Genomic DNA, 22,194 nt, shown 5'->3' on the forward strand with positions numbered 1-22,194 from the left:
CTTAGACTATATACAAATCAGGAGCTTGTGGACAATGTTTCAAATTGCTTCATCAGAAACAGTGGTATGTGTTCAACATCAAGGTCCTGAGCTAATATCTGAGAGAACAACAGGCAACTGGTCCAAATGATGCCTCTGAGAAAGAAACCAGGGCGAGGTAATTCTCATTTTAATTCTTCCTACATTATTATTTTTTCCATATGCATTTATGACACTAATTAAAGAAAGAAAATATTTGTAAAATCATAAATAATTTATTTAATTTTGCCATGTAAGTTTCTTTGTAAGTAAATAATTTCCATAGATATTACTACTTTTTGCATTTATCTTCTCCACTCTGTAAAACAACATAAAGTAGACAAAATGAAATCAAATTTGGATTTATTACAATATGTTTAATTTGTTAGCATGTTAGCATGTTAGTATGTTCCCTTAGGAAAGGAGACTGCAATTCAGGGACCTTATCCAGACATAGGCCAAGCTACTTGTGATCATAGTCTTGCTCCTGTGCTCTTTTACAAATGAAAGCGTTTGATTTAACAGGAGAGGGCATTTACCAGGGAACACTATGAGCTCTTAGGTTCCCTTGCCCCATTCAGTCTACCGTAAGGCTTACTTATGGAGAATTTTGCTTGTATTTGCCGTCTCATGAATGCATTTAACAAGCCTGATTTTGCTGGGTCAGGTTACTGGCCCTCTTGTTCAGCATATTACCATGCATGTAGTAGGCAGTCAGCGTTTTCTTGATTATCTTCTGTAATCAGGAAACTGACCAGGTCTGTCCTAACTGTTTTCAGGATGACCTGTCAGGTTATCTTGGCTGTTGACTTGTTGGCTGCATTGTTAAAGACATTTCCATAGAGAAGAGGAGAAATTGGGAATGCTATCGATCTGGATCGTTCATGGATAGCCCTGTTCTCAGTAGGGCTATTCTAATTTTGGAGTACAAATTCCAGTTTTGGGACTTGAATGCAGAGTTGCAATCATCGTGGGTTGGTACAGCATGGCAGCAGGGCCTGTGGGTGTTCACCCAGACTGCCACCAGTGCTATTTTAAAAGACTTGCAACACAGCTGAGGGAAGACACCCCATGACATCGTTAGGTACTCCGTGCGAACTAAATACTTTGGCAGATCAAGGGATGACTTTAACAAAATAATATTTATTTCTGATTATAGCTTTGATATGTGTCCAGCATGGAAAATTAGGGGAATGTGTTGAAAAAAATGTAAAGGTCATCTTCAGATTTATACTTCAGTGAGCACCACTATTTTGATAAATTTTTTTCATAGTGTCCATTTCAGTGCACATGTTTTATGATTTTACTTTTTAAGCATTTATAGCCATCAAGTTACATGATAATTAAAGACTACTAAGAAGTAAGATATGTTACAATATTTACATTTCAAAACCTTTTCAAATATTTTGACTTGGGAATATTTCACCTATTTTCATGTTTTAGTCTCATAAATAACAAGAATTTCCAAGCTTAGTGATTATTTCATCTAAAAGAAGAACTCTACCTGCAATCTGAAAATCAACAAACACTTTAGGACCCTGGAGTTTTACTAACTGAACTGGATATGAGGATTATATTTTATTCATCACCCTGTCCCCAATTTAATGTACATATATTTTGAGATTATGATATAATTACATTAACACTCCCTTCTCTTTTGTTTTTCCAGCTCTTTCCATGTACCACCCACCATGGTCTCTTCCAATTTTATGGCCTCGTTTTCTTTAGTTGTTGTAACATATACATATACCTATATATATATATATATATATATACACACACACACACACATATACACATATATACACACATATACGCATACATACACACATATAACATAACATGTCTATCTCTCTATCAATCATCTATTTCTATATCATTTAATCTATATATCCCCAAACATATAAATATAACTTTCTCATACACACATCTCTATTTATCTATTTATCTATCTATCTATCATATATATATATATATATATATATATATATATATATATATATATATATATATATATATATATCCCCAAAGTTTTAGTTGCGTACGTGTTTTCAGGCCTGACTGTTTGGTATTGAATAAGCAATTGATGTCTTTTCCCTGGGGAAGACTATTTCCTGCTCCCAGAATCCCTTGTTTTCTGAAGTTCTTTGTCTAGGGCAGAGTCCTCCCAAGTCTTCACTGTTTCATGTTAGCCTGTTTATTGATGTTGCCATTGTTCAGGTCTTGTTTAGGCAGCCATGTTGGTGAGACTTTATGGGTGTAGCTACTTTGACATCTCTAGGTGACAGCCTCACAGCAAACTCCCTGTTCCATTGTCTTTTACACTATTTCTCTCTCCTCTTCTGTAATGAGCTCCCAACAATTTATAAGTATGATAATTTATAAAATCATTTTCAATTTGACATTAAGATTATATCTTTAAAAAAATTATATCTTTGAATTTGATTTCTTCCTTGAATATTAATAGGATTAATTTTTCCATATTATTGACATTTTTTTCTTTTTGTTCATATAGTTTGTTCATCATTCTGTGGAAATGTTTGTAAAATCTAAAAAAGAAGCTAATTAATTGAGAAATAGAAATTTTAGTATAATGGCGAGTGTGAGAGTGAGTGTTCTAGATATTTCTACTCTCTGATTATACTCAGGTGTTACTATTTTGCAATGTCTATGTTGTTTTGGAACCATTGGTTTTATTTCCCTTATGGGACTGTGGCACTAAAAGCAAAAGTTGATCAAAACTAGAAAGGTTTGTGAGAACTTTGCAAGTTGTATTTTAAGGCATGAAGCTTGGGACTTGACCACAGAGCTGGGAATTCATAATCTGTAATGGCGGGAGCTAGAGTTGTAGTTTTAATAATCTGAGGCACATCAAATGTGTTGTCTCTATCTTTTAATCTTCAGAACAACCCTATGTGATGAACTGCCCCTTTAACAGCTGTGAGAAGACCTATTTAGAGAGTAGTACCCTCTCAGGCCACAGGGCTGGTCTAAGAGAAGCCCAGGATCTCAGTCATGGGCAGACAGCTTTTCAAAGCACACAATCCTTTTAGCAGTAAGCCTGGTGAAATTCTGATCAAGTTGAACTCAACGCAGTCAGGGAGACGAGATTTTGTTTGTTTTTTCCTTTCTAATTACTTTTGTTTCTCATTGATTTATACGAAAGAAGCAGAACAATGCAGGGCAGGCTCCTGGAGCCTTTCTGTTTTCTCTGGCTAAGACAAAGTCTGAGACTTCCCAGAGTTCCATTTTCTCTCTCTGTTCTCAGTCATCTGTGCATCGCTAGGCAAGGACAGTTACCGTGTAGAATGATACTTTGTAGGCAGAGGAACGAGGAGAAGCCTTGTAACCTCATCTTCTCAAGTGGCTGTGATCATCCCTAGAAGTCTGTGAATTACATTTTTAGAAGTATTTTTTAAATTATGGATTTAAGAAGTTCACCACCCACTCATCAGCTCCCACTTCTACCCATCTTCTTTGCAGACAGGACCAGGAACTGCTGCCCTTTCTTCTTGCATTGAACGCATTCTTGTGAGCATCCTGGCTAGATCCTTTAGTGTTGGGGTCAATATTGGAAAGAGACACAGGATCAGTACACACACACACACACACACACACACACACACACACACACACACACACACTTTTCCTTCCTGATCACTTGCCCTCCTCTTCCCCTTTTTAACTCCCCCCCTGTCATTCTTATTAGCTAGATCAGTGTCTTCCTTCAGATTGTTCCCTGTTATTTCTAGAATCATCTATTCTTGACCATATCTGATCATTATAGAGGTAGACGTGCGGTTTTTGATGGAAAAAAAATTGATAAGTGTGTCCCTGAGAACTCTTGAGGACTTCACTTCCACCAGCCCTGGAATGTACCAATTAATTACCAATTGATTGCTTTCCTCTCTCTCTCTCTCTCTCTCTTTTTTTTTTTTTTTGATGTATGTGTTAAATAGCTTTATTTAATTATTCTGCACTGTATCCATAGCTTATCACCTTGTACCCCATACATTTATACAATTATAAGTCGTCAATTTCCAATTTAAAACAGATGAAGAGCAGCTTAGATTCATTGGAAGAATAATTAGATTTCACTCCTGGTGTAAGGTTAAGTATTCCCAACACCTGCAAGGGTCACAGCTCCTGCTATCCTGGTGGTGGCTGAACATGCCGCACACATTGGCCCTGCACTGAATTCTGTCAGACGGCTTTGCTTTTCTTACTGGTTACATATCACATGAATAAGGCACCTTTGAAGTCAAATTACATGAACCTTAGCAGAGCTGGCATGAAATGAAATTTTCAGTTTTATGACATTCATCTTAATATGTTAGGTATTCTTGACCATTGACATGGGAAGTACAAAATCAATGTTACATGGATATTTATCAATTTAGAAATGAAGTCTGCATTGTCTAAACTTCAAAATAAAGAGAATATTTGATGGCCAGGTTGTCCAGATTTTTGATTTTTGCTCTTTGTATCTCATAGTTTTAGGTTATGGACCCCCAACCCGAGACTGATTCTGTGAAGTTACATGAACATTAGCTGGAATTTGCTTTCCTCTCCTTTACAATTTTAATTGCTTCTTTGAAGCATGGCAGACATTCATTCGGTTTTTTTTTTTTTTACTGTCTTTATCACTAACTTAGTATTTGAGGCCAACTTTCTCAAACCCACTGCATATGCCCCACACTCCTGTTCTCATGTCATCACCATATTCTTCCAATCCTCTCCCATTTGGTTCTTGGATTCTCTAATTCAGCAAAGAGAGAAAGCATCAGGCAGAGACCACCATGTCTTTAGAGGCCTCCAAATGATGAACTCTGATGATTGACTTCAGCCTTCTTAGGCTAAACCCTTTGGAACATGTTTCTTCCTAACCTGTGGATCCAAGATGCAAAGTCCTTGATTCTCTGCATGTATCCTCACACACACTGCTCTAATTGTCTGGTGGTCATCGAAGCAGGCATCGCTTAAGAGTTGCAGAATACTAGGCCTTGTCTACAATTCATAGCAAGGTTTCTACTGCTATGAGTAAACACCATGACCACGGCAACTCTTACGAAAGAAAACACTTAACTGGGGATGACTTACAGTTTCAGAGGTTTAGTCCATTATCATCATGGCAGGAAGCATGGCAGCGTGCATGTGGACATGGTGCTGGAGGAACCAAGAGTCATATGTCTTGATCCCCAGGCAGCAGAAGGAGACTGTTCCACTGAGCAGCCTTGAGCATATGTGAGACCTCAAAGCCTGCCTTCACAGGGACACACTTCCTCACAAGGCCACACCTCTTAATACAACTCCTCCCTTTGGGCTGAGCATTCAGATACATCTTTTTAAGGTAGCCATGCCTGAAGGGCACATTCATGATCACCTAATAGATAGGGGCTGAATAGATAGATAGACAGGGGCTGAAGATTTAGCCCAGCTCATTGTCAGCACACTTGGTTACGGTGGTTTCTTTATAAGGCAGAAGAAGCTCAAAGCAAAGGATGATGACAAGCTTATGTGGGTAGAGGGTTCTGGGTAAAAAGTGGCCCAGTGGGCAGCCTACTGCCTCTGCAGCGACTAGGTGGTACCTAGATGCCCCTGAAACCGGCCCATCCCTGGAATGCTTCCCCTTCAGCAGAGCTCTGAGGTAGGTGACAAAGCTCAGCCTGGAGTTGGTGAAGTGTGGTTAAGGAACCTTTCTGCAGTGTAAAAAAGCCCAGCAACCAGAGGTGAAGGCGGCTCGGCCCCTCTTTGCGGGCTAGGAGGAGAGACTGAACATTCCCTGTGGCACAGGCTTGGGGCCCCTGCGAGGGTTGGGACACCGGAGGTGGCGATAGGGTAGGTGGAGGGTTGGGAGTCTCTTCCAGCTGGAGAGTGGGAGTGACAGAAACTGTTGACAGGGAAGGGGCAGGCGAGACACTCCAGGCCCCTCTGGTGGGCGAGGGCTGCGGCGGTTTCCCCAGCTCCTGTGGTTTTCCTGGGTGTCTGACAGTGGGAGGGCTGGCTACAAAGAAGCTTCTCTGGGTCCCCAATTGCCTTGAGTCTCTTGTCCCCAGCCCTAGTTGGGTGAGGCAGTGCCCCACCTTAGTGTCCCAACATCCTGTATTGGAGCGTGCTTGGTGTAACACACCAACCCTTATACCTACTGGGCAAACATCCTTTAGGGCATGTCGTTAACCCCCCACCTCCCCCACTGTCTTCCTTAACTCAGGGCTTGGCCTATGGCAAACAATACTTTTAAAAACATTCTTAATGCTTAAAGAATTAAAACAAAAACCAAACAAACAAACAACCCCAAACACTCAGAATCTGTTAAAAAGAAACGTGTATTAGCAATATGTTCAGAACACATGAAAATTCCATATATATGTAAAGTTTAACTCTCGTTGCCTATTAGTAAATTGGAAGAAAATACTGAATATTTAGAATATATCTAGATAAAACATTTGGCAGGGTTTAAGAGAAGGAAGAAGTTGCAAGTAAAACATGAGTTTACATTTATAATGGTACATTACACATAGCTAGATAAGAACACTGTTTAGGGAGATTTGGAGAAACCAATGACAGCAGTCATTGGGGAATATGAGGATTACAACTAATTTTGTTTCATTTCAATAGCATGCACATTACTTGACAAGGAGAAAATATCATTAATAAAACCCAACTACTCATGCAAGTCGCTAGAATACTTGATGATGTGGCTTTCACCGTCAGCACAGAAAGAAGCAACCAAACAACAAAATGAAGATAATGGTTGAGAGAAAAGCAATAAGTATGAATGTGGGGAAGTGATAAAGGGCTTCCATCTTTACAAAAAGCTCTGGAGTAAAAAAAATTAAGATTCACATAGGAGATGAACACAATAGACCAAAAACAAAACAAAACAAAACAACACAACAACAACAACAACAACAAAAACAACAACAACAACTTCACCCAAGACGAAAAGCAAATGAAATATTTGGAAAAAGAAAAAGTGTTTAACTCCTTTAGCTGGGAAATGGAGATTAACATAAGCTACAACTTTCACATGTCATCTTATTTAGATTGTAGTCACACTGGATGCTGACACGTGCCCTGTGGTGCTTTCATACGACACCAGTGGAAATCTTAACTGGAACAGCTCTGGAAAGTTCTTTCACAATAGCTATCAAGAGTATCTGATGTTGTAATCCTGGTCTGGGACTCTTGCCTAGGAAAGGGTCAATCAAAATGCCTAAAAATAAGAAAATGCTGTCTATCGTCCATTTTTACTGATGACAGCCCTGTGAGTTCCATCAACTGGTTACAGTGATACCATTGTGTTCATGACATCATCCTGATGGAATGAATGTGGAGGCAGTGCCTACACTGTGCTAATGGAGTCAGGTATGGACAGTTCCTATGTAAGACTGGAAGGAAACGCGCCATAACAAGAATAGCCACAGTTTATTTCGCTTTGAATGCTTCTGTAGTTTGCAGTTCCCTGCAAATTGCAGCCTAATTCACCTTTGTTGCACTTGCGGCACACTGGGAGGCCTGTGGTGTGTTTTGGGGATGTGCTCGGATGGAAACAGAAGAGGAGGCATCTCATCTTGTAACCTTTTCATTATACTAGGATAAATACAACCAACGAGCTGATTGCAGACTTGTGGGAAGAACCAAAAGAGATCAGGAGTAGATTCCTGATCATGGGGGATGTCTGTGGAGATTTTACTGAGGTGGAGACATCTGAGCTGAGGCTTGAAGAATTAGAAGGAAGGGGAGAGTGCTTCAGGAGAAGGGAATACAAACCAGGGCGTGTGTGTGTGTGTGTGTGTGTGTGTGTGTGTGTGTGTGTGTGTGTGTGTGTGTGTGTGACTTTTATGGGTCATAGAAAGGAAACCAGTGAATGTGAATTTAAAGGTGACAATTCAAAAGGTAAGAAGAGCTCTAGCAATTGAAGATTCACTTTATTCTAAACACAACTGGAGTCTACTGAGCCTTAGGTGTCTTCTGAGCAGAGGAAAGCACTTTGTAAGGGATGGCGGGGTGGGGGGGTGGGGAGGAGGCGTACTACCTAAGAGTGTGTCAGAGGAACTGTGTCCCGTGATGAGAGGGATGCCCTTGCTTTGGGAGGAGATACTCCAGACTGAGCATTTCCTGTAACACAAACTATAAGATCAAGATTTGGCCAAGAGGCTCAAAACAGTCTGTGGCCTCTCTAAGGAGAAAAGAATTTAGATTATTCTGGTCTGTGTCCAAGCAGTCTCCATGCAGGTCCCACCTGCCCATGCTACTTAGCTTGTTGCCCATTTGATTCCTAACTTTCACTGATCTGAAAGGGTGGGCTTCCATCACCCCATATACATTTTTTCTTGTTTGTTTGGTTTTTTTACTTATTTTAATATAGTCTACACAAAAATTAAGTCAGAAATCAGCTAATTAGGCAATACTCCTTAAATGCTGGTTTCTGTATTTGGCGTGTCAGAGGATCTTTGAGACGAATATTGTAGCATTTTAAGGAAAAATCAGTGAAAGCGAACTATGCTGACAAGCAAACACATCCAAGTGATAGCTTCCGGGTTTTGAATTGCACTGTGACCTCATGTCAACATAGTTATCTTTTCTGTGCTCATGACAACGTAGAAGCTCTAAGCAAACAACACAATTTTGGCCACATTTAAGCATTATCTCTTAAACATTATTTAGAAACATATTTATTTCTGTATGAAGGAATGTGGACTCATCAGATTGTTAGGTGAGGCACTCTCGAGTTGACTTTGGTCCTGTATACTTGTCCTATGATAGTGGTTATATGATTGACAGATTAAGCAATGGTGTCTGAATATCTAATGTCATTCACAGAGCTGGAGATACCTTCAGGTTTCCATCCCATTCTCTCTTCATTTCCTCAAAACCTCCTGATACAGCAAAGAACAGAATGTTACTATTTAAAAAATATTTAAGTAATTTATTGAGCTTACATCTCATTTGTTATCCCCTCACTTGTATCTTCCTGTTTCCCTTCCCTTCTTCTTTCATCCTATTTCCCTCCCCTAGGTCTGTGACAGAAGGGGACCTTGTCCCCTTCAGCCTATCAGATCTCTTCCTGGTAGCCTGCTTTCTCTTCTTCCGAGTGTCACCAAGTCTCCTTAGCAAGGGGAAGAGGTCAAATAGGGGGCACCAGAGTTCATGTCCGTGTCAGTCCCTGCTCTCCCCACGATTGTGGAGAATGTGGTGACCACTGAATAGATCTGGATAGGGGTTCTAGGTTTACTGTATGTATTGTCCTTGGTTGGTACAGTAGTTTGAGCTGACCCATCTGGGTCCAGTTCTACAAGCTTTAATGGGCTTCTTGTAGGTTTCTAGGACCCCTTGGATCCTTCTATTTCCCTATTCTTCCTTTGTTCTCTCACTTAGAGTCTCAATAGGAAGTCCCAGTATCTATCCCAATCCCTGGCCAACAGAGATAATGTTACTATTTTATTGGATAGATGATGGTCTTTAAGTTTGACTAGAGAAGTTTTGATGGATAGTGAAATAGTAGGATTCTCACAATACCTAAAATATTAGTGTGTGTGATTTGAAAGGATCAACCATGCTTTCTTCAACTCCAGCACTCTCCTACTATCTGTCACAGATCAGAATTGCTAAGGTGTTAAGGTTATTTTTATAAAACTGTATTTGTTTCTCAGCTTTTCTCTTAATCCAGTTATCAAACAAACGATTGAAACTCTATTAAACAAGCTTCACAGCACAAGAACTGAGAAGTTATTACTCTATTCTTAACCCTCTAAGCAAATTTGGCTTCCTCCCAACTTACATCTCAGAGATTCTTGCACTTTGTAGCTTTTATGCTCCATCTCCTTCTCCTGATGTCTCTTGGCCCTCTCCCAAGGCTGAACCTCCTGCTTCCTCTTCTATCTCCTCCTCACCTGGCTGGCAGGAAGTCCAGCCCGATTCTCTCACCTGTTCAGCGATTGGCTGCAAGCTGCTTTATTGGCATATCAGGAGACAAATGGGGAGTAGTGTTTATACAATACCGCGACAGGAGATTCTCAGAACAATGATAGCAATGAGATACAGGAACGGTACAGAAATCAGCATTGGAACTACACAAGAACCTTATGCCTACAGCAAAGTCACTTATATTGAGATAATGATAAAACCCAGAGCATCAGAGATCAGGATAATGGCGGGTTTTGGGGAAATTGGTCCAGATTCAGGGAGACTGGGATACTTGTCTAAGACCTGGGAGTTAATATATTTTTATTAAATACTTTATATCCACTGAGGAACCCCAAATGGCCAGTAGTGAGTTGTGTTCTTCCTGAATTAAGTAAGCCTTATGGCCAAAAGTTAGCTCAAACTTCCTAGATGGGCTCCCTTCTGACAGGTATTTGCGTGGCTTTTTAGCAAGCAGGGTGGGGCTTCCTGAGTTAGAAGCATACTTGTCACTTTGCACAAAAGAACAGTTTCTCAAAGATAGTCCAATAAATAGAGTTTCAATGTGATGAGTCTTTGTTAAAAGCCCTGTAGGCCAAAGTGTTGCATTTGACTGTTTTCGTTATTATCTTGCTTTTCCTTACCAACAAGAAAAGCAAACCTAGATGTGGTGGCATATGCCTGTAGTCCAAGTACTTAGGAGGCTGAGGCAGGAGGATTCCCCAAGTCCAGTACCACCTTGGGCAGAGTAGTGACATAGTAAGATCAGTCTAAAATGGAGGCAGGGAAGGGCAACAGGGCAAATGCTTTGAGGCTCTGCAATTCCTTCAGATTCTCAACTACCTCGTGGCTTTCCTGTACATTTTCAGCTCTTTGATGAATTTGGATTGTTCCCTCTGTTAATGCAGAAGCCTACAAATGATAAGGTTAAACATCAAAAGGTCACATCTAAAACATTTTCCAAATAAATAAAGGAAGGAAGGAAAGAAGGCTTGATAGTTTGTGGTGAAAGTAGAGCTAGACTTGGTCATTCCATAGCTCAGCACATGAGCTCAAGATGAAGAAAACAGCTAAGATAAAGCCACTGTCCTGAAAGTACTATTCCAAATCGTATGTCAAAAATATTTGTCTTTTTAATGACATAGAACCTAAAGACACACACACACACACATACACACACACACACACACACACACACACACACACACACACTTTGTAGCCTGATAGTTGTTACCCTTCTGTCAACAGTGTGTGCTAGTCATCATGTGTAAATATGGATGAAAATGTACTTTCTGTTTGACTAGGAATATGCACATCTTTTGGTAGACGTGGGTAACAGATGTCTTTTGGGTAACAGATGTCTTGGCTTTTACAGACTAATTGGCAAAGAGGGGAAAAGGCAGATAATTAAAGGGGTGGGAAGAGACACGAGAAAAGTGTAGTCTTCGTGATGGGGAAAGATCTAATAGACCTCCTTATTATGGGTAATTGCCTCTTTCTTCAACTTCATTTGCTGTCTTATGCCATATGACTTAAGTACATTGTAAGGGAAAGTATATGGTAAAGAACCCCAAGGAGGGGCTGCTATTTGCTAACAACCAGATTTATTCTGCCACGGAGTTCTAAGAAGAACTGACTCAATTAGCATCGGGTTTTAAAAAAACAAAATCAAAAGGCACGAATCAAATCAATAATGGCAATTTCCATTTTAATTGGCAGCTTAAGGTTCTGTGTTGAGGATGGTTGGTGTAAATATTCTCTAATTATACAAATGGAACTACGTAGTGGACTGATGAGAAGTGCGAGAGATGAAAGATAGAATATGGAATGCGTTTCTTTCACATTATAGGTCTCATTTAGTTCACTGTGTGTTCCCTGTCAGGGCAGTAGTCTGCCAATTGACTTGGAGTAAGTGAGGACATTGAACAGATGTTTGAACCCATAGCCATTAACAATTTTCAATTTTTCCAGTGTTTTCTATTACACAAGGTTTAAAAGTGAGGTGTTGTTTCTATGTGTTAACTAAAGTCTTTATGATCCTGGCTTGTTCCTTTTCACTTTAAACTGAAGGAAATTCTATAGCTTGTTAAGAAATGAATGGAAAATGAAGATCATTCCTCAGTAAGAAATAGTATATAATCATTTTTATAATGATCTAGTCAGTGATTTGAAAAGACATATAGGGGGTGTGGGTGGGAGGTCCTCAGAGGCTTATTTAGTGCTGGATTTAGATAAGCTATTTAGAACAAATAATTTATATATTTGCTGTAGCTGCAAGTCACATTGTACTGACTTTTATTTGACCACCTGTCCGGTCAGTAAACTTGTAAATAGAATGGCCTGAAAAATATTCACCTTGTCTTAAATTTCATTGAAATAATTCAGATCAAAATTTCAGATATCAGTAATAATGACTTATTTCTGCTATATTAACATTGTATTTTATTTAGTTTCTAGAAACTAGTGAGATGAATAGAATAGTTCTTAGCACCAGGGTAGCTTTGGTGGGATAGAAACAAGGTTACATGTGTAGTCTAGAGGCTGTTACATTCAGTCAATTACTTGATTTTTTTTTTTTTTTTGTGCCTCATTTCCTATCTGTAAAACACAGATACTGACAACCAAGTTGCCCTGGGAAGTGTACACCATGATAAATGCTCATGAAATCAGCTTAAATGTTGAGTTCTTGATAGCTGTTTTCACTCAGTGGATCCTTGCATCCCTTGGTTGCCTTGACTTTCTATCTTAGCTCCTCCTAGAAACAAAAGAGTAAGAGGAAAAAAAACCCACGTACTTTTAGTTGATATATATGGTTCTTTTCCTTGCATGTATGTTGGGACACCATGTGAATGCAATACCTGGGAAGGCTAGACAGGGCACTGGAGACATTGGCCTGGAGTTACTGATAATGACCAGCAATTATTTGGGCTGTGAGAAGCAAATCCTGGGCTGGAGAGATGGCTCAGCCATTAAAGGCTAGGCTCACAACCAAAAATATAAGAGAAGCAAATCCAGGTCCCGTATAAGAGAACTAAGTGCTCTTAACTGCTGAGACAGCTCTCTAGCCCAGAATATTTAAAATTCTGATGACCACAGTGACAAAGGGTTTGAGATAGCATGTCAAAGGGCTAATCTACCTACTTACAGCCCCTTACATTAGGAGAGTGTGCATCAGAGGCAGAGTGGCTAGTGTTCTCCATGCTTTATAATATCAGATTTTCATCAACTGTAAGTTTAGAGTCATCATATCAGTAAAATGAAGATAGTGCTCCCCAAGGGATGTCAGCATTTCTGGACCTAGTGCCTTTACTTTGGTTCATTTGCAGTGGATGCTGTGGCTCTCCGTAGTCACCCAGCAAGTGAGGAACAAACCTAGGGCACAGGCTCTCCTATCTTGTTTGTTCATGCTGTCGTAAAATTTAAGAAAGGCATTAAAGCTTCTCAAAGCAATACAGAGCAACCTAAGTCGTTATTTTATTCACAGTTGCTAAAAACTAGTTGAGTGAGAGAAGAGCTCAGCCCAGACCCTGAGAAACAGAAGGGTACTCAGTCCCACTAGCAGAGCAGACAGAGACACACTTCTTTCTTGGGGTTTCTGAGAGGCTGTTGTATCCTGCTTCATGCAGCAATTCCCGCAGGGAGTATGGAGGTCTATTGCTGGTTTTTTTTTTTTGTTGTTGTTGTTGTAAGAAAACTAGATTTGCATCAGCCAAGAACCATGGATGGACTTGACCTAGGCCTCTTACACAGATGTAGCCAATGGACAGCTCAGGCTTCAGGTGGGTCCTCTAGTAAGGGGAGCCGGGGCTGTCTCTGATATGGACTCTGATGCCAGCCCCTGGTGGGACCACCTTGTCAGGTCACAAAGGAGGAGGACACGCACAGTTCTGATGTGACTTGATGAGCTGGGGCAGATGGGAAAGGGGATTCCCTTTTCTGAGGAATAGGGGAAGGGAGAGGGGGGAGAGGGAAGGAAGGTAGGGCTGGGAGGAGAGGAGGGATGGGAGTATGACCATGATGTAAAGTGAATAAAAAATAAATTCATTTGAAAGGAAGGAAGGAAGAAAGGAAGAAAGAAAGAAAGAAAGAAAGAAAGAAAGAAAGGAAACTAGTTTTTCTCTCTCAAGTGTTAGGAGAGGTGGTTACTAATGCTTGTGTCATATTTCCTATGTGCCAGAAATGGGTGCAAAGTATTTATATGATTAATTTAATCTCCATAGCAACAGGATGAGGAAGTATGTTGTCATTGTAGTAATCACCTTTCTGATGAGGCCCAGTGGGACCAAATCATTTCCAAGATGACAAGGCTTGTACAATCAGGTGTTGAAGACACTTCCCAGGTTGGGAAATGCTATGATTCCACAGTTGGGGACACATAGGTTAAAGGATACCCTTTGTGTGATCTCTTTTTCATGTATGAAAACTGACTTAGCATTTTTTTTGTTGTTTTTGACAGGGGCTCACTGCATAGCCCCACTGGCCTGGGACTCCCAGAGATCCATCTGCCTCTGCCTCCTGAGTGCTGATTAAAGGTGTGTTCCATCTTGACACAGGCTTTATGTCTCTTTGGTTGTGAGCCTAGCCTTTAATGGCTGCACCACCTCTCGGCCCCCTTAGCATGTTTTTTAATCACTAGGTTTTGTACACCTGGCTCCCTGGAATCTCGGCCAACCTAGAATATGTGAGTCTACTAAGCTCATTACTATTGATAAAAAGGGTAGTTAGTTATTCATGATTACTCATTTATAAGTTGAATGTTTTATTAGTATAAAATTGGGTCTAGTTTTAGTAATTAGAAACTCAAAGAGTAATTTTATTAATAGTGATTATATGGCAAAACTTGGGATATTAACATAATTGGGGGTAGTTATAATTTAACAAAACATTCATTAAAGAATTACAGTATTTGAAATGCTATATTAAAATGAAAATCTGAATAAATTACAACCTCTGGACTCTATACTTATATCATTTCCTATCAAGACAAATATCAAACCATTTTTTATATTTGTTTGTGAGAGCATGAGCGTGTGTGTGGTAAGGGGAATGTTAAGATGATATGTTAATAAACAGACTAATTTTGCAAAGTCAAAGTTTTGAAAGTTGCCATGGTTGTATTAAACTCTATTATCATTGTGTTTTCTTCTGTGGAATAGAGGTACACATTAAAAAATCATGCAAAGGTTAAAGTCTACATTCAAATGGCTGTCATCCTAAGTTATTTTCCTTAGTGGATGGGGCCAAATAGAATGGTTCGTCAACACCTTAAGGGGGCCTACGACAACAATACCAGCCTTAAGTTACCGAGAATAGAACTGTTACCACTAGTTTTAGAGCTATACGCGTCTGTAATTCATTTTGTGTTCAGCACAATCACTTCAAAGTTCGGAGAAGCGTAAATGAACAGAGTGTTCTGCCTTGTTGGGGTTGCAGTTGCCCTTGCCTTGGGTCATTGTTCTGGATGCTGTGCTAGCAAGCTCCTCTTGTTGCTGAGATACTGTATCCTAGCATTGCATAGGAGCTATCCATTTTGGAGTAAACCAATTGAGCTTAAGAAGGATTTAGAGCACGGACCAGGGAAACATAGTAACTGTAGGAAAAACTATATAAATTATAATAACTATACAAAGGATAACTAATTGAATAGCTTGTTTGATGAAGCTCAGGACAGAGAGGGCATCTTTGTCATTTTAAAACCTGTCTTCAAGTTTCGTTAAGACTGAGTTTCAATTAAGCTTAGTTGGTTAAACGTCAAGATAGATGTTTTAAGTTAATAGAGATGAGATATCACAGATATTAATCTCCATTCAGAAATTTAGACCCAACAAGGGAGGAAAGATGTTTACTTCAAGTTTGCCTAATACAAATGGCCAAATCACTATGAACATAACATTTATATAATTCCTAATTGTCTCATGGTTCTCCCTGTGTTATGTAGTTTATTTTACTCAGGTGTAATAATATAAATGTGTATGTTAAAATAGAAATATAATAAAAAATTTTCAAAAAAGAAAAGAAAAAGAAAAAAAAGACTGAGTTTCTATTCTCAAGCACCACAAAGTAACTCTGCCATTTTCTGCGTTTTAAAGCTTCTTGCCTTACTCTTTCCAGGATTGAAGTGTGTGTGTCTTTTGTGTGACTCTTCAAACTTTACCTGCCAAACTGAAGGAGCATGTTGGGCCTCTGTCATGCTAACCAATGGCAAAGAACAAGTGATCAAATCGTGTGTGTCCCTCCCAGAATTGAATGCTCAGGTCTTCTGCCACAGTTCCAACAACGTGACCAAAACCGAATGCTGCTTCACGGATTTCTGCAACAATATCACACTGCACCTTCCCACAGGTAAGGGGGTTGCTTAGTCACACTCCTTCCTAATTACATTTCACTCTTGGAAGATGATAGTATGGCAGAAAACAAACCATCTGATGTTACCTGGGGATAAAAGTATGTGTTCTATAGCTTATTTTTGGCTGGTGACATTCTCTAGAGTCTAGCTGAGGTTGACTCTTTTTTTTTTTTTTTTTTTTAAGTTTTAAATCACACATCATTGTCAAAACATTGACGATAGTGTCACAATCTTGGGAAAATTTGACCACATAAGTTATAATTTCTTGACATAGATAATGGACCTAAAGTAAAATGTAAATTCTTTGTGATTTTTGATTTAAATAATTTATTCAGATTACATCTCAACTGTTATCCCGTCCCTTGTATCCTCCTGTTCCTCCCTCCCTCCCACTTTCACTGTATTCTCCTCCCCTAGGTCTGTGACCAAGGGAGACCGCTTCCCCCACTATATGATCATAGGCTATCAAGTCTCATCTTGGTAGCCTGCTTATCCTTCCTCTGAGTGTCACCAGACCTCTCAACCAAGGGGACGTGGTCAAATATGGGGCACCAGAGCTCATGTCAGTCAGTGCCCGCTCTCCACATAACTGTGGTGAATGTCCTGTCCATTGGCTAGATCTGAGTTCAATGTTTACTGCATGCATTGTCCTTGGTTGGTGCAGTAGTTTGAGCAGAACCTCTGGGCCCAGATCTGCCCGTCATTATGTTCTTCTTGTAGGTTTTAATCAAAGAAAGAAAAAGAAAACAAAAGAAAAGCTGTGTAATCTACAGTGATAGAGCGAGATCATCAGCCTGCCCCAGTAGAAAGGAAGGGACCAAGTGGGCATTTGAATGATAAAAAGCCATGGTGCTTATAGAGTTATGTACGCATCCCCCTTCATCAAACTGTACTTCTAAAGCGTGTGTGCTTCATCATGTTAAAAGCATGCCTCCCTAATACTGATTTTTAAAAAACAAAAGACTGGTTCCTGGCTGAGGGTACTTAGCAGGGTACATTTTGAGCTGGGACGAATCTAGAGTCGACCCAACCAAGAGCCGTTGACTGCTCAGCTGCACTGAAGCATCTTGTCCTGGAAGAGATGTTGTCCAAATCCTGTCCTGTCCTCACGCTGACCTGCAGAACGCGGCCTTATAAAAAGTCACCACTACAGCCAATGGCCTTCTTCTTTGTCCCATGCTCCTTTATTATCTCATCACCAATAAGACCGACCATAAATATCGAGCCTTGCTTTAGGATGCTTCTGGTTCTCAGGTACACGAGGGAAGGAAGTGTCCATGACAATTCAGGCCATCACTGAGGGCTCTGTATATGAAAGGGAGGAAATACGATCTAAATCACTGCCACTGCAGGTGGCTCGAGGACACGAGATGCGCCAACTGTAACTTGCTGGGTTGAACCATGTAAAGTAATACTTAAAATAGTGTCCCCTAAAGAATGAAATAGGTGCTGTAGAGCTACTTCTGAGAATTTTTAGGTGACTATTAAAGTGGCAAACATGGTATTGAACTTTCTAAGTGCAGTTGTCCGTCTCTACTGAAAAATCATGATGGCCTTTGGTCAACGCGTAGAACTCACTTGTGTTGATCAAAAACTCTAAACTCTTAAAAACAAATTATATTAAATAATATCGAATTGTATAATTGATTTTTTAAAATTCTTTTAAGTTGTTTTTAAAATCAAGACCTCTTATTTCTTGCTAGTATATCTTTAACACTTAGGTTTATTTGTTTGTTTGCTTTTCTTTTTTCAAGAAAGGGGTTCTCTGTGTAGCCCTGGCTGTCCTGGAACTAGCTCTACAGACCAGGCTGGCCTTAAACTCAGAGATTTGTCTGCTTTTGCCTTCTAAGTGTTAGAACTAAGGGCACGCACAATTATAGCCTGGTTCATTTTAGTTTTTACATATAGGGTTATGTTCAGTTTCAATTTGTGTAAAATGACGCAGCACACAACGGTGAGGAACAGGTATAACTTTTTCCCCCCACATGGATAAGAAGTTGTCTTAACATCCAGCATCAACTGTTACAAGCTCTGACCTTTGGCCTGGAGAGATGGCCCATGGGTTAAGAGCATTGGCTGCTCTTTCTGAAGACTCTGGTTTGTCTTCCACCATCTATGTTGCAACCTGTAACTCCAGTTTGACAGGTTCTTTTTTTTTTTTTCTGGCTTCTGTGGACACAACATGTACCTGGTACATACATGCAAGCAGAACATCTTGACACACAAGATAAAAACAAATAAACTTAAAATAAAGATCTAGCCTGTGTAGCATTTTTAATACTTTTGATGAAAATAAGGTAGATGTGTGTGTGTATGTATATATTTATATATATTTAAATGGGTACATTTGTGGATGCTTTGTGCTAGGTAGTTGTTATGTGGCTTAAGCTACTACTGAACTGTCTTATTACAGGCTTTAAATAAATATTGAGATTAGGATGTATGATTTTTCTAAAACTGATTTGAATATTATAAATAATTTTATTTTTGTTTAAAATTAGTCAGTTTGATTGTTTCTATAAAACACATGCTGAGATTTCGATTAACTGGGTTGAATGTACAGAATACTCTGGAGAGAATAGTCATGTTAATGTTGATCAATGAACATAGTGTGTTTTCCCACTTATTTTGTCCTCCAGTTATTCTTAGTCATGCCACTTTGTTGTCAGGGAACATGTAATAGACATATTTCATTGAGTTTACTAAACTCAATATGATTATGAATGGCATTTTTAAAAGGTTTTATTTATTTTTTCTCCCATACAATTCATCCCCACCACAGCTTTCCCTCCCTCAATCCCTCTCAGTCCCCCTACCTCTCATTTCCCCTAGTTACATCCCCCACCTCTCTTCCTGGCACCCCAACCCCCACCCCGAGAAAAGAGCAGGCCTCCCAGGGACATGAACGGAACTCGGTACAACGAGATGCAATAAAACCAGAAACAAACCTCTCATCAAGGCTGAGTGAGGCAGCTCCATAGGTAGAGGAAGAGTCAGAGACACCCCCATTCCACTGTCAGGTGTCCGCCCCAAACCCCAAACCAACAACCGTAATTAACAGACATGCAGAGGACCCAGCACAGAACCATGCTGCTTTTTGATTGAAGCTTCAGTCTCTGAGCCCTCTGGGCCCCGCTCACTCAATTCCAAGGACTGGGGTTGTAATCTCCCTCTGTCCTTCATCCCCTGGCTCCTACAATTCTTCCTCCTTGCCTTTTTTGTTTGTTTGTTTCTCGAGACAGGGTTTCTCTGTTTAGCCTTGGTTGTCTCGGACTTGCTGTGTAGACCAGGCTGGCCTCGAACTCACAGCAATCTACCTGCCTCTGCCTCCTGAGTGCTGGGATTAAAGGAGTACGCCACCACCCTGGACTCTTTCTCCTTGTTATAAGAAGGGTTTCTAAACTGAGAGAGGTGTCACATACCTGTAATGCCAGCGCTGCAGTAGGCAGAGTCAGGGAATCTCTATGAGTCTGAGGTCAAGCTGGTCTACAAAGTGAATCCGGGACAGCCAAGGCTGCACAGAGAAACTCTGTCTCAGAAAAAAATTGTGTCCACCATGTCTGTCAGTCTTTTAGCCATTAATTATTGTGTTAACAGTATTAACACAAAGAATTTTTTAATTTTTAATTTGGTGAAAAAAATATTTATTTATTTATTTATTTGTTTAATGTACATTGGTGTTCTACCTGCTTGTTTGTGTGTGTGAGGGTATCAGTTCCTCTGAAACTAGACTTGCAGGCAGTTGTGAGCTACCATGTAGGTGCTGGGAATTGAACCTGGATCCTTTTGGGAAGAGCTCTTCACCACTGAGCGAATCTCTCTAGCCCTTGTTGCATTGTTTTTAAGGATCAGTTTTTAAAAAAGATTTATTTATTTATTATTAAGTATAAGTGATCTATGTGCATGTACACCTGTATGCCAAAAGAGGGCATCAGATTACATTATACGTGATTATGAGCCACCATGTGGTTGCTGGGAATTTAACTCAGGACCTCTGGAAGAGCACTTAGTGCTCTTAACCACCGAGCCATTTCTCCAGCCCAGTGAATTTTTTTTTTAATGTTAAGTGTATATAATATTGATTTTTTGAGCATTCTCATGACTCTATTAAGGTTACTCTATGACAATGGGTTGCAGTAATTGAATTCTAAACATTATCCATAGAAGAGGAAATGTGTGTTTTGTAGTCATTAACTAATATGGCTACAGTGATGCTGCATGTATCATTGAATTCAAACCCCTCTATTTAAACTAAGAATTTGTATCATTAGTGACACTGTCTGGTAAAGGGCATTAAATTGAATAGGGCTACATGTAGGACACATAGTCTCCTTGTGTGGAGTTATTCTCAAGGGGGACTAAACATGGTTATTTTTAGCATAGACCAGTTCCTAGGTGGAGAAAGGCTGCAAACTTTTAAGCTAAGCATCCCCAAAGACCATGCCAACCATTACACCATTTTTATGTCATCAAAGAGTGTGGCCAGTGACCCTACTCTGCCTATTATGGACCTGTTGATGTCAAACGTAATCACATATATATTCAAATATAGAACAGCTCTCCGAATAGCAGAGTGATACTCCTGCAGTAATTGACATGGAGCTTTGTGTTCATGGCCAGCATAGTAGAAATACAGTCAGGAGTTGACCAGGATCTGCTGTGTAGATGTGGAACTCCCTTTTCGGATTCTAAGTGGACCTTTGCCCCCATGCTCCCTGCCTGTCACATCCATCACCCTACAGACCATTTGCGGAGAGCTGATTTGATGAAGAGCCAAGCCTCTCTGCTTCGGGTGGCCCTCTTTTGTTCTTAGATCGTGTCTATAGTATCAGTCCTCTTGGTTCCTTTCTTTGTGACAAATGCCTACATTGAATGAAGCTTGTGCCTCCTCCACTCCATTTGCTTGCCTCTTTGATCCTCCTAATACAGTGCTGAACAACTGCTGGCACTTACTCTTTTTTCTCTCTTCAAAATGCTGTTAAATGTTTGATGCTAATTTCTAACAGCGTAGGGGCTTTCATATGGGTTTCTATTGTGACACAGAAAGAAACTCATTTTGTGTAATTTTTTTTTCACCTCACATGGACATAGAACAAGAATTTTATAAAACATATCTTTAAAATGTATAAGGCACTTCAATCGTTGCTAGTTCCTTAAAAAAAAAAAGTGGTGCTTGGATCCCACTGATAGGCTTATTCACAGTTTAAGAAACACTGCTTTAACTGATATTTAAAGGGTAGAATTTGTAAATGGAGCAAGGGCATTTATTATTTTAATTCAGTAGTATAAAAAACTATTCAAAATGTTAGTTACTATTTTAATTTCACACATTTTTCCTTTTAAATGGCCTAAAATTGATTAGATTTAAGACAAATTAATTCACTTCACTGAGACTGAAATTTAATTTAGATCATATTTAAATTGAATCATTTGCTCTTAAAAATGTACCTTCTGGTTTAATTTTACACAAGGGTATAATTTCCAGGAGTTAGTAGTTTTACTTGATAGAAGTAAGCTTATATTTTCATAGAAATATAATAGAAAAAAATCTCTTTTCCTTGAAGATTATTGAAGCAGATATTGAAGTTGAGATGTCACTGAAGAAATAAATAATTTCCGAGTTCGATATGAGCATAAATATAGGTGGTTTCTAAATTTGGAAAGCAACAATCATTTAAAAAAATTAGCCTTTTTATTTGACTAGTACCTAAGTTCATGTCTTTATAAGCAACAGATGTGTTAGCCCCACAGTACAAATGTGGTATCATATGTTTAGCATAGATAATACAAATAAATTAAACAAGACAAACTCATGTTTTCTAGAACTTTTCCTGTCTAATATGTTCTTTAGTTTATTCTTAGAGCAGAAGGAGGAAGCTTCTAAGGAAGGCTGCCTCTTTCTGGAGTGTGCTTCTCATTTTGAC

At 39.5% G+C, this 22,194-nt stretch overlaps 1 protein-coding gene across 1 annotated transcript in view; it reads left to right on the forward strand.

The window, feature by feature from the left end:
* Positions 1–22,194, forward strand: part of Acvr1c (activin A receptor type 1C) — a 76,407-nt gene that overhangs the window by 17,680 nt on the left and 36,533 nt on the right. The window contains exon 2 of the mRNA XM_051166579.1: positions 16,036–16,266. Coding sequence (XP_051022536.1) covers positions 16,036–16,266 — 231 coding nt within the window. The remainder of the gene's footprint in view (positions 1–16,035; positions 16,267–22,194) is intronic.

This window comes from Acomys russatus, chromosome 24 (genome assembly GCF_903995435.1).
Source record: "Acomys russatus chromosome 24, mAcoRus1.1, whole genome shotgun sequence".
Classification (NCBI taxonomy): domain Eukaryota; kingdom Metazoa; phylum Chordata; class Mammalia; order Rodentia; family Muridae; genus Acomys; species Acomys russatus.